Here is an 18,272-nt window from a genome sequence, read left to right on the forward strand (position 1 = left end):
AGGTCGGACCGCACCCACATCACAAGGTGCCATTGTCCCACTCACCATCCTGATGGTCAGAGTTTGGTCTACATTGTAGTCTCATAACCCTAGGCCTTCTCTGATGTCTGCGGTATCACACTTTATCACTGTATTTGGAGACATTTTATAGAGGTCTACAGCGTGTGACATCTCAGTCCACCAGAAAGCTTCCATGCCTCAGGGCCTTCTCCTACTTTCTGCTTACTTGAGCAGCAAATTGAGGAGCAGGGACAAGTTTATTAGTCTCTCGGTTACGGAGTGTGAGCCGATACCTCTTGGTTAGGTCATGTGGGGCTGTCTCCTTCTAATTTCAGACTACATCAAACGCTAAGAGACATTGCAATGAAAATGGGGTAATTGATTCTACAGTTACAACCAATCCTATCTCCATCCATTGTTAGTTCATAGTAACATTGTCTGCCGTTTGCAATACAACAAGTTATAAGAGCACAACAAGTCTCCAAATGTCATCACAAAGTGACACATTTACTGACTACAGCAGTCTCAGGACTGTTCCTCCTTCATGTTGGGTGTCTTTAGAACCTTGCAGAGCCCCCTCTGGATGTTATAACCTGTGCAGATGCGATGCGTAGCCAGACATCAGCTTCTCACAGCGTTCCTGAGGAATCTTACCTCAATCCTCATGGGCAGTGGTCTCCAAATGACGGAATATTCCTCTTTTACAACAGCCTTCTTGACATTCCACCAGAGGTTTTCTGTTGTGCAGAAGTCAAGCGACTGTAGCCGTGACCTAATATACAACTAAGCAGTGGCAAAGAATAAAGAGAATATCAGGTGTAGCCATCTAAACATCACAGCTTCAGATTTCTCCAGCTGGAAACTGGACATTATCCTTTAAATGCCACCCCCTTGTGTGCATGCAGGCCTATCTGGTGGCTTGTCCCCTTTCTTGTCTGGGTGACTTGTGGCACTGCTTAGGAATTTTCTGAGATTGTGACCAGGAGGAAACCCCTATAAAATACACCGAAGCAGCTCGATCGCTTATCAGCAGGAGGCGTGTGTCACAGATCAGGCCTGGTTCTGTATATGCAGTCCATAATATAGCAGCACAGAGGAGCACAGCGAGGCTGTAGCTTTTCCTGTTGGCTTTTCCCAATAGCTCATGCTCTAGATTTGTCTCTATCTAAAAGATGGTTACCTCAGAGCATCAATCTTTGACGCTTCTTCAGTCTATTCTCTCCCATCCTGAAGAAAATGGTGGAACAGAAAGATGTGAAGGGAGCAGAGGTTGGGCTGTGTGCTGCTGTGCGGAGTGAACTATGGTGTAGTCCATCCTAGGGGTTGGAAATTTTCTGGAAGCGTTGTACTCTTACCTGTAAGTATATTTGATGGATGTGCTGCCATCGTGATTCTTCTGTGCTCCTTGTGATGTCCTCTCAGGATCAGCCATTGTGATTCTTCATACTCCTTGTGAAGGCCTCTCCAGGATCAGCCATAATCATTCTGCACTCCTTGTGATGGCCTCTCCAGGATCAGCTATTGACATTCTTCTATGCTCTTGTGATTTCCTTTCCAGGATCAGCCATGGTCATCCTTCTGAGTTCCTTGTAATGTCCTTTCCAGGATCCGCCAGGGTCATTCTTCTGTGTTCCTTAAGTCTTTTCCAGCACGAACCATGGTCATTATTCTGTGCTCCTTGTGGTGTCCTCTCCAGGATCAGCAATCGTCATTATTCTATGTTCCTTTTGAGGTCCTCTTCAGGATCAGCCATCACCATTCTTCTATACTACTTGTGAGGTCCTCTTCAGTATAAGCCATTGCCATTCTTCTATGCTTCTTGTGATGTCCATTCCAGGATCAGCCAGGGTCATTCTTCTGTGCTCCTTATGCTATCCTCTTCAGGATCAGTAATCGTCATTATTCTATGTGTCTTATGATGTCTTCTCCAGGATCAGCAATTGTCATTCTTTTGTGTTTCTTGAGTCTTGTCCAGCATCAACCATGGTCATTCTTCTGTGCTCCTTGTAGTGTCCTCTCTAGGATCAGAAATCGTCATTATTCTGTGCTCCTTGTGATTTTCTTTCAATGATCAGCCATGGTCAATTTTTGGTGCTTCTTGTGATGTCCTCTTCAGGTATAGCAATCATCATTATGCTTCTTGTGATGTCTTCTCCAGGATCAGCAATTGTCATTCTTCTGTGCTCCTTGTGATGTCCTCTTCAGAAATTGTAATTCTTCTATGCTCCTTGTGATGTCCTTTCCAGCATCAACCATGGTCATTCTTCTGTGCTTCTTATGGTGTCCTCTCTAGGATCAGCAGTCATCATTATTCTATGCTCACTGTGAGGTCTTCCTTAGGATCAGCCATTGTAAAGACATAGCCTTGCACCTTAATTAGACCGACATAAATTGTGTAGGCCCAAAATCATAAACAGTTTTATCTGAAGTACTGACTCTTCTTGTAGGATGAATATTTACGTCTAATATCTCATACCATTTATTTTCTGTTATCTTTGCAAAACAGTAATGGATGGCCACTGAACAATGATGTTTGCTGATATGTCAATTACATGCATTGTCCTTGCCTGTCAGTTTGCTTACCTTCTAAACAGAGGAGAAAAATCTATGCAAATAATTTAAATAATCAAGTAATGCTACTTGATCTCATCCCCGTTCTTCCCCTTATTTGTGATGCTGGACTGAAGGACACTTGTTAAATCTAAATATAGGTTACATGCCTCTGTATAGAGACTCAGAAACTGAGAGAGACAGCCAGAGATTCTGTCAAGACATCCATATATCGACAAGGACCAGAGACAGGACAGCAGCCATTATACATCATGGCATAGCAAAAATGTAGAAAAAAGTGGGCACTCACCTTTTGCTAATGTTCAGTCTTTATTGTACCACATGCCTTGATGTCTTGATCAAGACCCGAGGAAGCGCAGCAGCGCGAAACGATCGTCGTCTTTTTATATCACGTTTCTCCCTGCTATTTTTGCATTTGGCATGTGGTACAATAAAGACTGAACATTAGCAGATGGTGAGTGCCCACTTTTTTCTACATTTTTGCTATTTCATGGACCATATTTCTGTGGCAGCACCCAAGTTCTGCAAGTGGCATATACGCTGAATATCTGACACACACATGTACAGGTGTTTTCACTAGCGGTTGGTGCGGCAATCTGTTTTTCTTTTTGCATTATACATCATGGTTCCATCATGAGAGACACGGATCTATCATTCTACAAGAAACAACCTAGGGATTTTCGACCCAGGTTGGAAGAATACAGAACTGCTCCATTGACCAACGCTGAACCATGGATACGTTTGAGAAGCCAGGTTGTGAGTCTCGGGTTAACTGGCCTTGTACGTCAATGGCCTGTCATCGTCCTACGCTTGTCATCACTTCCTCTCTGTGTGCGTGCCACAGGTGGAGTAACCAACACTGGAAGATTAAGCCAGGTTGTGATGCTCGGATCAATTGTACCTTGTATGGACTCCATGGACTGTCATCTTCCTATGCTTGTCTTTACCTCCTCTCTGTGTGCGTGTCACAGGTGGGGTAGCGACCCTGGAAGCTTTGAAGCAACATCTGCCATTATCCCAGCGAGTCAGCGGAAGGGTGAGATTTTATAATGTGCACCATCTTGGGGAATTTTGCTGGGACTGTTCTACGTATTATCTGCCTGTTTTGTGGTTCAATAAAGCATTGCCACACTGTTTTACCTTTACCCTGTATTGTCTGAGGAGCGTTATGCCCATGTTAAAGGGAGAGCGGACATTCGGTAGGACGATCCCTGGTCCATGCGGTTTCAGTTAGCGGACCTGAGGCGCCGGCTGACCCCTGTGTCTCCATAGCCATCATCATTCTTCTATGCTTCTTGTGATGTCCTTTCCAGGATCAGCCATTGTCATTCTTCTGTGCTCCTTCTGATGTCCTCTCAGTAACAGAAATCATCATTCGTTTATGCTATTTGTGATGTTCTCCTCAGGATCAGCCATGGTCATTCTTCTGTGCTCCTTCTGATGTCCTCTCAGTAACAGAAATCATCATTCGTTTATGCTCTTTGTGATGTTCTCTTCAGGATCAGCCATGGTCATTCTTCTGTGCTCCTTGTCATGTCTTTTCCAGGATCAGGACCTAAGAAGGTTAACCCTTCACTGCCCAGGGAGGTGCTCTCTATATACATCATATTGGAATGTAACGCTCAGATCTAAAGGCCAAGAGCAGCTCACCTCATCTCCAAGGTCCACCTCCTCCCTCCTATATTGTGTATTTGCCCTTGGTCCCCCAGGAAGGTCGTAAAGCTGCTTAGGAAATACTGGGCTCTTTCTCAGCTGAGGTGAATCAATTCATTGAGTAATTTGGTAAACAGGCTTCACCTCCTATGCCCATCAGAAGCTGAACAAGCTGCCAATTGTGTGACTATGAGCTGAAGAGTGGAGATCTGGACAAGCAGCTTTCTGGTGCAGTGACAGATGCAGGTCCTCTGATCATTACAGTAATCACAGCTGCCATTGTGTGGGACTCACAAGACTGAGACCACAAGATGCTCCAACCTACAGGTGCCCGACGCTTCGCTTCTGGTTCCGTCTGTCTAAACTGGGAATCGTCTTATCAGAAGTTACTTTTATAGGAAACGAGCTTTCTTAAGGAAAAAGGAAATCAAAAGCTTTAGTAGGGAATATGTCCAACTTCACTCTATAGAGAGCGACATAAGGTTATCTGAATATGGTCATAGGCTTACTAAATGTCTGAGGAACCATGGTAACACCACACATATGTTGCAGAGGTAACACCATAGCACCCCCCTATTTATTGTACAGAGGTAATACCACAGCGCCCCTGCACATACTGTACAGAGGTAATACCACAGTGCCCCCCCATGTACTGTACAGAGCTAACACCATAGGGCCCATCCATTTACTATAGAGGTAACACCATAGTGCCCCCCATGTACTGCACAGAGGTAACACCATAGTACCCCCCCTATGTACTGTACAGAGGTAATACTAAAGCCCACTATGTTCTGTACAGAGGAAACACTACAGCGCCCCTATGTACTGTACAGAGGTAATACCACAGAGACCCTCTATGTACTGTACAGAAGTAATAATACAGCCCACTTTGTTCTGTACAGAGGTACCATTACAGCTCCCTACCTATGTACTGTACAGAGGTAACACCACAAAGCCCCCCTATGTACTGTACAGCCCACTATGTTCTGTACAGAGGTAACACTACAGCCCCCCATATACTGTACAAAGGTAACACCACAGCGCCCCCCATGTAGTGAACAGAGGAAACACCACAGTGCCCCCTATGTACTATACAGAGTTAACACTACAGCGCACCCCTATGTACTGTACAGAGGTAACACCATAGCGACCCCCCTATGTACTGTACAGAGGTAATACTAAAGTCCACTATGTTCTGTACAGAGGTAACACCACAGAGCCCCATATACTGTACAGAGGTAATACCACAAAGCCCCCTATGTACTGTACAGCCCACTATGTTCTATACAGAGGTAACATTGCAGCCCCCCATGCACTGTACAAAGATAACACCAAAGCGCCCCATGTACAATACAGAGGTAACATTACAGCTCCCCCCTATGTACTGAACAGAGGTAACACCACAGAACCCCCCATGTACTGTACAGAGGTAATACCACAAAGCCCCCCTATGTACTGTATAGCCCACTATGTTCTGTACAGAGGTAACATTACAGCCCCCCATGCACTGTACAAAGGTAACACCACAGCGCCCCCCCCCCTATGTACTGTACAGAGGTAACACCACAGAGCCTCCCCATATACTGTACAGAGGTAATACTACAGCCCACTATGTTCTGTACAGGGGTAAGCCACAGCACCCCCCTATGTACTGTACAAAGGTATCGCCACAGATCCCCCCCAATTGTAACTGATAACTGATCTTCATGGTGCCATGGAAGGAATAAAAGAATCCACTCTATCCATAAACAGAGCGATGGCGAGGGAACACTTAACTAATTTACATGAACTTAAATCTCCTGGTCCAGATGAATTACATCCTAGGGTACTGAAAGAGTTAACAGAAGAAATTTCAGAACCACTAGCCAGAATCTTTGAAAAATCTTGGAGAACAGGAGAAGTCCCAGAAGATTGGAGAAGGGCAAATGTTGTCCCTATTATCAAAAATGAAAAGAAGGCGGAGCCAGGAAATTACAGGCCAGTGAGCCTTACTTCTACAGTGTCTTGCGAAAGTATTCGGCCCCCTTGAACTTTTCAACCTTTTCCCACATATCATGCTTCAAACATAAAGATACTAAATGTAAATTTTTGGTGAAGAATCAACAACAAGTGGAACACAATTGTGAAGGTGAACGACATTTATTGGTTATTTTACATTTTTGTTGAAATTCAAAAACTGAAAAGTGGGGCGTGCAATATTATTCGGGGTCTTTAACTTAATACTTTGTTGCGCCACCTTTTGCTGCGATTACAAGTCGCTTGGGGTATTTCTCTATCGGTTTTGTACATCGAGAGACTGAAATTCTCGCCCATTCTTCCTTGGCAAACAGCTCGAGCTCAGTGAGGTTTGATGGAGTTCATTTGTGAACAGCAGTTTTCAGCTCTTTCCACAGATTCTCGATTGGATTGAGGTCTGAACTGTGACTAGGCCATTCTAACACCTGGACACGTTTATTTGTGAACCATTCCATTGTAGATTTTGCTTTATGTTTGGGATCATTGTCCTGTTGGAAGACAAATCTCCGTCCCAGTCTCAGGTCTTTTGCAGACTCCAACAGGTTTTCTTCAAGAATGGTCCTGTATTTGGCTCCATCCATCTTCCCATCAATTTTAGCCATCTTCCCTGTCCCTGCTGAAGAAAAGCAGGCCCAAACCATGATGCTGCCACCACCATGTATGACAGTGGGGATGGTGTGTTCAGGGTGATCAGCTGTGTTGCCTTTACGCCAAACATATCGTGTGACATTGTTGCCAAAAAGTTCAATTTTGGTTTCATCTGACCAGAGCACCTTCTTCCATATGTTTGGTGTATCTCCCAGGTGGCTTGTTGCAAACTTTAAACAACACTTTTTATGGATATCTTTGAGAAATGGCTTTCTTCTTGCAACTCTTCCATAAAGGCCAGATTTGTGCAGTGTGTGACTGATTGTTGTCCTATGGACAGTGTCATGGTTCCCAATGGCAGGGGAACGTCAGGACACATAAATAACGAACGAGCTCTTGGGTGATGGAATCTCGAGCTGACCGTGAGCTAAACCTACCACACAACTAATAGTGGCCGGGGGGCGTGCCTACGTTTTATCCCTAGACGTCTCTCGCCAGCCGGAGAACTAACTTACCCTAGTAGAGGAAAAAACAGACCTGGCTTACCTCTAGGGAAATTCCCCCAAAAAGGAGACAGAAGCCCCCCACATATATTGACGGTGAGTTCAGAGGAAAAGACATACGCAGTATGAAGGTAGGTTCACCAAAGCGAGGTCCGCTTACTAGATAGTAGAAAGATACAAAAGGGAACTGCACGGTCAGCTGAAAACCCTTTTAAAATACCATCCTGAAATTACTTTAAAACTCATGTGTCAACTCATGACACCGGAGTGGTAATTTCAGCCCACAAGAGCTTCCAGCTACAGAGAAAGACTTAACTGTAAACTGGAACAAAAATGCAAACAAACTTAGGACTAAGAGTCCAACTTAGCTGATCAGTAGTCTAGGAGCAGGAACATGCAACAGAAAGGCTCTGGTTACATTGATGGCCGGCAAGGCAATGACTGAAGAGCAGGATTAAATAGGAACACCCCACTACTGATGAAAACAGGTGAACTGAGAAAGAAAACAGACCCGAGTCACCAGTACCACTAGCCACCACCAGAAGGAGCCCAAAAGCAGATTCACAACAGTACCCCCCCTCAAGGAGGGGGCACCGAACCCTCACAAGAACCACCAGGGCGATCCGGATGAGCCCTATGAAAGGCACGAACCAAATCAGAGGCGTGAACATCAGAGGCAGTTACCCAAGAATTATCTTCTTGACCATAGCCCTTCCACTTAACCAGATATTGTAGTCTCCGTCTGGAAATACGGGAGTCCAAGATTTTCTCTACAACATACTCCAACTCACCCTCAACCAGCACAGGAGCAGGAGGCTCGGTAGAAGGAACAACCGGCACCGCATACCTCCACAACAACGACCGATGGAAGACATTATGGATAGCGAAAGATGCCGGAAGGTCTAAACGAAAGGATACAGGGTTAAGAATCTCCAAAATCCTATAAGGACCGATGAACCGAGGCTTAAACTTAGGAGAAGAAACCCTCATAGGGACAAAACGGGAAGACAACCACACCAAGTCCCCAACACGAAGACGAGGACCAACACGACGACGGCGGTTAGCAAAATGCTGAGTCTTCTCCTGGGACAACTTCAAATTGTCCACCACCTGTCCCCAAATCCGATGCAACCTATCCACCATAGTATCCACCCCCGGACAATCCGAAGACTCCACTGACCGGAAGAAAAACGAGGGTGAAACCCCGAATTGCAAAAGTAAGGAGAAACCAAAGTGGCAGAACTAGCCCGATTATTGAGGGCAAACTCTGCCAACGGCAAAAAGGCAACCCAGTCATCCTGATCCGCAGACACAAAACACCTCAAATAAGTCTCCAAGGTCTGATTAGTTCGCTCAGTCTGGCCATTAGTCTGAGGATGGAACGCAGACGAAAAAGACAAATCAATGCCCATCCTAGCACAGAATGCCCGCCAAAATCTAGACACGAACTGGGTCCCCCTGTCAGAAACGATATTTTCCGGAATACCATGCAAGCGAACCACATTTTGAAAAAACAGAGGAACCAATTCGGATGAGGAAGGCAACTTAGGCAAGGGTACCAAATGAACCATCTTTGAAAAACGGTCACACACCACCCAGATGACAGACATTTTCTGAGAAGCAGGGAGATCAGAAATAAAATCCATAGAGATGTGAGTCCAAGGCCTCTTCGGAATAGGCAAGGATAACAACAATCCGCTAGCCCGAGAACAACAAGGCTTGGCCCGAGCACAAACATCACAAGACTGCACAAAAACTCGTACGTCTCGAGACAGGGAAGGCCACCAGAAGGACCTAGCCACCAAATCCCTAGTACCGAAGATTCCAGGATGACCTGCCAATGCAGAAGAATGAACCTCCGAGATGACTCTGCTGGTTCAATCATCAGGAACAAACAGTCTACCAGGCGGGCAACGATCAGGTCTATCCGCCTGAAACTCCTGCAAAGCCCGTCGCAGGTCTGGGGAAACAGCAGATAATATCACCCCATCCTTAAGGATACCTGTAGGTTCAGAATCACCAGGGGAATCAGGCTCAAAACTCCTAGAAAGGGCAACTGCCTTCACATTTTTAGAACCTGGTAGGTATGAGACCACAAAATTAAACCGAGAGAAAAACAACGACCAGCGCGCCTGTCTAGGATTCAGGCGCTTGGCAGACTCAAGATAAATCAGATTCTTGTGATCGGTCAATACCACCACCTGATGTCTAGCCCCATCAAGCCAATGACGCCACTCCTCAAAAGCCCACTTCATAGCCAAAAGCTCCCGATTACCAATATCATAGTTTCGCTCGGCGGGCGAAAATTTTCGAGAAAAGAACGCACAAGGTCTCATCACGGAGCAGTCGGAACTTTTCTGCGACAAAACCGCCCCAGCTCCGATCTCGGAAGCGTCGACCTCAACCTGAAAAGGAAGAGCAACATCAGGCTGACGCAACACAGGGGCAGAAGAAAAGCGGCGCTTAAGCTCCCGAAAGGCCTCCACAGCAGCAGGGGACCAATCAGCAACATCAGCACACTTTTTAGTCAAATCAGTCAAAGGTTTAGCAACATCCGAAAAACTAGTTATAAATCGACGATAAAAATTAGCAAAGCCCAAGAATTTCTGAAGGCTCTTAAGAGAAGTAGGTTGCGTCCAATCACAAATAGCCCGAACCTTGACAGGATCCATCTCAATGGAAGAAGGGGAAAAAATGTACCCCAAAAAAGAAATCTTTTGAACCCCAAAAATACACTTAGAACCCTTCACACACAAGGAATTAGCCCGCAAAACCTGAAAAACCCTCCTGACTTGTTGGACATGAGAGTCCCAGTCATCCGAAAAAATCAAAATATCATCCAGATACACAATCATAAATTTATCCAAATATTCACGGAAAATGTTATGCATAAAGGACTGAAAGACTGAAGGGGCATTTGAAAGACCAAAAGGCATTACCAAATACTCAAAATGGCCCTCGGGTGTATTAAATGCGGTTTTCCACTCATCCCCCTGCTTAATTCGCACCAAATTATACGCCCCACGAAGATCAATCTTAGAGAACCACTTAGCCCCCTTTATTCGAGCAAACAAATCAGTCAGCAGTGGCAAAGGATACTGATATTTGACTGTAATTTTATTCAAGAGTCGATAATCAATACACGGCCTCAAAGAGCCATCTTTTTTAGATACAAAGAAAAAAACGGCTCCTAAGGGAGATGAAGAAGGACGAATATGTCCCTTTTCCAGAGACTCCTTAATATACTCTCGCATAGCAACATGTTCAGGTACGGATAAATTAAACAAACGACCCTTTGGAAATTTACTGCCTGGAATCAGATCTATGGTACAATCGCAATCTCTGTGAGGAGGAAGTGAACCAAGCTTAGGCTCCTCAAAAACATCACGATAATCAGACAAAAATGCCGGAATCTCAGAGGGAATAGATGATGAAATGGAAACCAAAGGTACATCCCCATGAGCCCCCTGACATCCCCAGCTTAACACAGACATTGCTTTCCAGTCAAGGACTGGGTTATGAGATTGTAACCATGGCAATCCGAGCACCAAAACATCATGTAGATTGTACAACACAAGGAAGCGAATCACCTCCTGATGGTCTGGAGTCATACGCATAGTCACTTGTGTCCAGTATTGTGGTTTATTACTAGCCAATGGCGTAGAATCAATACCCTTCAGAGGTATAGGGACTTCCAGAGGCTCTAGATTAAACCCACAGCGCCTGGCAAAGGACCAATCCATAAGACTCAAAGCGGCGCCAGAGTCGACATAGGCGTCCGCGGTAATTGACGATAATGAACAAATCAAGGTCACAGATAGAATAAACTTAGACTGTAAAGTGCCAATTGAAACAGACTTATCAACCTTCTTTGTGCGTCTAGAGCATGCTGATATAACATGAGTTGAATCACCACAATAGAAGCACAACCCATTTTTTCGCCTAAAATTCTGCCGTTCGCTTCTGGACAGAATTCTATCACATTGCATATTCTCTGGAGCCTTCTCAGAAGACACCGCCAAATGGTGCACAGGTTTACGCTCCCGCAAACGCCGATCAATCTGAATAGCCATTGTCATGGACTCATTCAGACCTGTAGGCGCAGGGAACCCCACCATAACATCCTTAATGGCATCAGAGAGACCCTCTCTGAAATTCGCCGCCAAAGCGCACTCATTCCACTGAGTAAGCACAGACCATTTACAAAATTTTTGGCAGTATATTTCAGCTTCATCTTGCCCTTGAGATAGGGCCATCAAGGCTTTTTCAGCCTGAATCTCTAAATTAGGTTCCTCATAAAGCAACCCCAAAGCCAGAAAAAATGCATCCACATTGAGCAACGCAGGATCCCCTGGTGCCAATGCAAATGCCCAATCTTGAGGGTCACCTCGCAGCAAGGAAATTACAATCTTAACCTGCTGTGCGGGATCTCCAGCGGAGCGAGGTCTCAGAGAAAGAAATAATTTACAATTATATTTGAAATTCAGAAAACGAGATCTATCTCCGGAGAAAAACTCTGGTATAGGAATTCTAGGTTCAGATATAGGAGCATGTATAACAAAATCCTGTAAATTTTGAACTTTTGTGGCAAGATTATTCAAACCTGTAGCCAAACTCTGAGGATCCATTTTAAGCAGGTGAGATCAGAGCCATTCAAGGGTTAGAAGGAGAGGGAGACAAAGACTGCAATTAGAGCTGAAATGCAACTGATTCAACTATAGAGCAAACACAGAGGGGAAAAAAAAAAAATTTGCAGACTTCTTTTTCTCTCCTTTCTTCTGCCAACAGTTTTAACACGGGGCCGGCCATACTGTCATGGTTCCCAATGGCAGGGGAACGTCAGGACACATAAATAACGAACGAGCTCTTGGGTGATGGAATCTCGAGCTGACCGTGAGCTAAACCTACCACACAACTAATAGTGGCCAGGGGGCGTGCCTACGTTTTATCCCTAGACGTCTCTCGCCAGCCGGAGAACTAACTTACCCTAGTAGAGGAAAAAACAGACCTGGCTTACCTCTAGGGAAATTCCCCCAAAAAGGAGACAGAAGCCCCCCACATATATTGACGGTGAGTTCAGAGGAAAAGACATACGCAGTATGAAGGTAGGTTCAGCAAAGCGAGGTCCGCTTACTAGATAGTAGAAAGATACAAAAGGGAACTGCACGGTCAGCTGAAAACCCTTTTAAAATACCATCCTGAAATTACTTTAAAACTCATGTGTCAACTCATGACACCGGAGTGGTAATTTCAGCCCACAAGAGCTTCCAGCTACAGAGAAAGACTTAACTGTAAACTGGAACAAAAATGCAAACAAACTTAGGACTAAGAGTCCAACTTAGCTGATCAGTAGTCTAGGAGCAGGAACATGCAACAGAAAGGCTCTGGTTACATTGATGGCCGGCAAGGCAATGACTGAAGAGCAGGATTAAATAGGAACACCCCACTACTGATGAAAACAGGTGAACTGAGAAAGAAAACAGACCCGAGTCACCAGTACCACTAGCCACCACCAGAAGGAGCCCAAAAGCAGATTCACAACAGGACAGACTGTCCCACCTCAGCTGTAGATCTCTGCAGTTCATCCAGAGTGATCATGGGCCTCTTGGCTGCATCTCAGATCAATATTCTCCTTGTTTTAGATGAAAGTTTAGAGGGATGGCCAGTTCCTGGTAGGTTTGCAGTGGTATGATACTCCTTCCATTTCAATATGATCACTTGCACAGTGCTCCTTGGGATGTTTAAAGTTTTGGAAATCATTTTGTATCTAAATCCGGCTTTAAACTACTCCACAACAGTATCACGGACCGGCCTTTTGTGTTCCTTGGTCTTCATGATGCCCTCTGAGCTTCAAACAGGACCCTGAGACTATCACAGAGCAGGTGCATTTATACGGAGACTTGATTACACACAGGTGGATTATATTTATCATCATTAGGCATTGAGCACAACATTGGATCATTCAGAGATCCACAATGAACTTCTGGAGTGAGTTTGCTGCACTGAAAATAAAGGGGCTGAATAATATTGCACGCCCCACTTTTCAGTTTTTGATTTTCTACAAAAATGTAAAATAACCAATAAATTTCGTTCAACTTCATAATTGTGTTCCACTTGTTGTTGATTCTTCGCCAAAAATTTACATTTGGTATCTTTATGTTTGAAGCATGATATGTGGGAAAAGGATGAAAAGTTCAAGGGGGCCGAATACTTTTGCAAGTCACTGTATACCAGGAAATTACAGGCCAGTGAGCCTTACTTCTATACCAGGAAAGATCTGTGAACATATTATTAAACAGCATGTATTTAAGTACTTGGATAAGAATACCGTAATTAACCAGAGCCAGAATGGGTTTGTAGCAAACAAGTCATGTCAGACTAATCTAATTTCCTTCTATGATGGAATCACTGACTGGGTGGATCAGGGAAATGCGGAAGTTATAGTATATCTTGACTTTAGCAAAGCATTTCATAAAGTATCTCATACTATCCCTATTGAGAAAATGACCAAGTATGGGATTGACAAGACTACGGTTAGGTGGATTCATAACTAACTTAGTGATCATACTCAAAGAGTGGTAACAAATGGTTGCACATCTAATTGGAAGAGTATTACAAGTAGGAACCACAAGGCTCTTTCCTGGCATCAGTGTTACCAGTGGGACCACAAGGCTCTGTCCTGGCCCCAGTGTTACAAGTAGGAACCACAAGGCTCTGTCCTGGCCCCAGTGTTACAAGTAGGAACCACAAGGCTCTGTCCTGGCTCCAGTGTTACCAGTGGGGACCACAATGCTCTGTCCTGGCCCCAGTGTTACAAGTGGGGTACCACAAGGCTCTGTCCTGACCCCAGTGTTACCAGAGGGGACCACAAGGCTCTGTTCTGGCCCCAGTGTTACAAATGGAGAATCACAAGGCTCTGTCCTGGCCCCAGTGTTACAAGTGGAGTATCACAAGGCTCTGTCCAAGATTCTACATATGGGCAAGAAAAACAAAAATTACATCTATAGAATTAGAGGAACAGAACTAAGCAACAGCACGTGTGAAAACACTTGGATATACTAATAGACATTGTAGGACATGATTCTATGTACTGTGCAGGGGTAATGTAGTGTACAGAGGTAACACTACAGCCCATTATGTAGTGTACAGAGTTAACACTACAGCCCCCTATGTACTGTACAGAGGTCACCCTACAGCTTCTTATACAGTGTTCAGAGGTAATACTACAGCGCCTTATGCAGTGTACTGACGTAACACTACAGTGCCCCTATGTAGTGTACAGAGGTAACAATACAGTCCCCTATGTAGCGTACAGAGGTAACCCTGCAGCCCCCTATGTAGTGTACAGAGGTAACAATACAGTCCCCTATGTAGAGTGCAGAGGTAACACTGCAGCCGTCTAAGTAGAGTGCAGAGGTAACACTGCAGCCCCCTATGTAGAGTGCAGAGGTAACACTGCAGCCCCCTATGTAGTGTACAGAGGTAACACTGCAGCCCCCTATGTAGTGTACAGAGGTAACTCTGCCTTTTAGCCTATAGCCGTGTATCTTACAGTGATGCTGCTATCAAGATGTTGGGGCCATTTTTGGGGCTCGGAGCTAAGGGCAGCTCTGGTCACTTTGGTCTCACAGTTGTCACCGTTATCTTTACCTTTATTGCAGATGACGCTGCGGTTGATGGTGGCGGTGAGCATCGCGGTTCTAGGATCCTTACAGTTTGGCTACAACACTGGAGTCATTAATGCACCACAGAAGGTAAGAGTTGTTGCATCCACAGCCACGAGGAGAATCACTGCACCGCACCACGCAGTATTATAGACCACCTGTACAGCAACACCTAGCCACAGTCACTATATACCATGTGTACAGCAGTGACCACATAGTCACTATATACCACGTGTACAGCAGTTACCACAGTCACTATATACCACGTGTACAGCAGTGACCACATAGTCACTATATACCACGTGTACAGCAACACCTAGCCACATAGTCACTATATACCACGTGTACAGCAGTTGCCACATAGTCACTATAGACCACGTGTACAGCAGTGACCACATAGTCACTATAGACCATGTGTACAGCAGTGACCACATAGTCACTATATACCACGTGTACAGCAGTGACCACAGTCACAATATACCATGTGTACAGCAGCACCTAGCCACATAGTCACTATATACCACGTGTACAGCAACACCTAGCCACATAGTCACTATATACCACGTGTACAGCAGTAACCACATAGTCACTATATACCACGTGTACAGCAGTGACCACATAGTCACTATATACCACGTGTACAGCAGCACCTAGCCACATAGTCACTATATATCACATGTACAGAAGTGACCAGTCACTATATACCACGTGTACAGAAGGTGACCACAGTCACTATATACCACGTTTACAGCAGCACCTAGCCACATAGTCATTATATACCACGTGTACAGCAGTAACCATATAGTCACTATATACCACGTGTACAGCAACACCTAGCCACAGAGTCACTATATACCATGTGTACAGCAGTGACCAGTCACTATATACCACGTGTACAGAAGTGACCACATAGTCACTATATACCACGTGTACAGCAGTGACTGCATAGTCACTATATACGTGTACAGCAGCACCTAGCCACAGTCACTATATACCACGTGTACAGCAGTGACCACAGAGTCACTATATACCACGTGTACAGCAGTGACTACATAGTCACTATATACCACGTGTACAGCAGTGACTACATAGTCACTATATACCACGTGTACAGCAGCACCTAGCCACAGTCACTATATACCACGTGTACAGCAGTGGCCACATAGTCACTATATACCACATGTACAGCCGTGACCACATAGTCACTATATACCACGTGTACAGCAGTGATCACATAGTCACTATATACTACGTGTACAGGAGTGACCACATAGTCACTATATAGCACATGTACAGCAGCACCTAGCCACATAGTCACTATATACCACGTGTACAGAAGTGACCAGTCATTATATACACGTGTACAGCAGTGACCAGTCGCTATATACCACGTGTACAGCAGCACCTAGCCACATAGTCACTATATACCACGTGTACAGCAGTAACCACATAGTCACTATATACCACGTGTACAGCAGTGACCACATAGTCACTATATACCACGTGTACAGCAGTTACCACATAGTCACTTTATACCACGTGTACAGCAGCACCTAGCCACATAGTCACTATATACCACGTGTACAGAAGTGACCAGTCACTATATACCACGTGTACAGCAGTGACCACAGTCACTATATACCACGTGTACAGCAGCACCTAGCCACATAGTCACTATATATCACATGTACAGAAGTGACCAGTCACTATATACCACGTGTACAGAAGGTGACCACAGTCACTATATACCACGTTTACAGCAGCACCTAGCCACATAGTCATTATATACCACGTGTACAGCAGTAACCACATAGTCACTATATACCACATGTACAGCCGTGACCACATAGTCACTATATACCACGTGTACAGCAGTGATCACATAGTCACTATATACTACGTGTACAGGAGTGACCACATAGTCACTATATACCACGTGTACAGCAGCACCTAGCCACATAGTCACTATATACCACGTGTACAGAAGTGACCAGTCACTATATACCACGTGTACAGCAGTGACCACAGTCACTATATACCACGTGTACAGCAGCACCTAGCCACATAGTCACTATATATCACATGTACAGAAGTGACCAGTCACTATATACCACGTGTACAGAAGGTGACCACAGTCACTATATACCACGTTTACAGCAGCACCTAGCCACATAGTCATTATATACCACGTGTACAGCAGTAACCACATAGTCACTATATACCACGTGTACAGCAACACCTAGCCACAGAGTCACTATATACCATGTGTACAGCAGTGACCAGTCACTATATACCACGTGTACAGAAGTGACCACATAGTCACTATATACCACGTGTACAGCAGTGACTACATAGTCACTATATACCACGTGTACAGCAGTGACTACATAGTCACTATATACCACGTGTACAGCAGCACCTAGCCACAGTCACTATATACCACGTGTACAGCAGTGGCCACATAGTCACTATATACCACATGTACAGCCGTGACCACATAGTCACTATATACCACGTGTACAGCAGTGATCACATAGTCACTATATACTACGTGTACAGGAGTGACCACATAGTCACTATATAGCACATGTACAGCAGCACCTAGCCACATAGTCACTATATACCACGTGTACAGAAGTGACCAGTCATTATATACACGTGTACAGCAGTGACCAGTCGCTATATACCACGTGTACAGCAGCACCTAGCCACATAGTCACTATATACCACGTGTACAGCAGTAACCACATAGTCACTATATACCACGTGTACAGCAGTGACTACATAGTCTCTATACACCACGTGTACAGCAGCACCTAGCCAGTCACTATATACCACGTGTACAGCAGTGACCACAGAGTCACTATCACACGTGTACAGCAGTGACCACATAATCACTATATACCACGTGTACAGAAGTGACCACATAGTCACTATATACCACGTGTACAACAGTGACTACATAGTCACTATATACCACGTGTACAGCAGCACCTAGCCACAGTCACTATATACCACGTGTACAGCAGCACGTAGCCACAGTCACTATATACCACGTGTACAGCAGTGACCACATAGTCACTATATACCACGTGTACAGCAGTGACCACATAGTCACTATATAACAGGTGTACAGCAGCACCTAGCCACATAGTCACTATATACCAATATGGCGTTTGGAGGTTACTCGAGGGGACAGGCTTCTATGTCAATCATTTCATGAGAAGGGAGTGACACAAGTAAGGACTCGCAGACACACGGACAAGCGGAGCCTTAA

General features: G+C 44.9%; 1 protein-coding gene across 3 annotated transcripts in view; it reads left to right on the forward strand.

Annotated features, from left to right (window-relative positions):
* The window catches only part of SLC2A1 (solute carrier family 2 member 1), a 241,083-nt gene that overhangs the window by 146,253 nt on the left and 76,558 nt on the right, over nucleotides 1–18,272 (forward strand). For 2 of the 3 annotated variants that reach the window (XM_077260466.1, XM_077260467.1), the window contains exon 2: nucleotides 14,993–15,085. In XM_077260466.1, the coding sequence (XP_077116581.1) occupies nucleotides 14,993–15,085 (93 nt within the window). Of the gene's footprint in view, nucleotides 1–3,565; nucleotides 3,608–14,992; nucleotides 15,086–18,272 lie in introns of those variants that run through there. The other variant, XM_077260468.1, reaches the window with a different exon arrangement.

Source organism: Ranitomeya variabilis, chromosome 4 (assembly GCF_051348905.1).
Source record: "Ranitomeya variabilis isolate aRanVar5 chromosome 4, aRanVar5.hap1, whole genome shotgun sequence".
Taxonomy (NCBI): Eukaryota; Metazoa; Chordata; class Amphibia; order Anura; family Dendrobatidae; genus Ranitomeya; species Ranitomeya variabilis.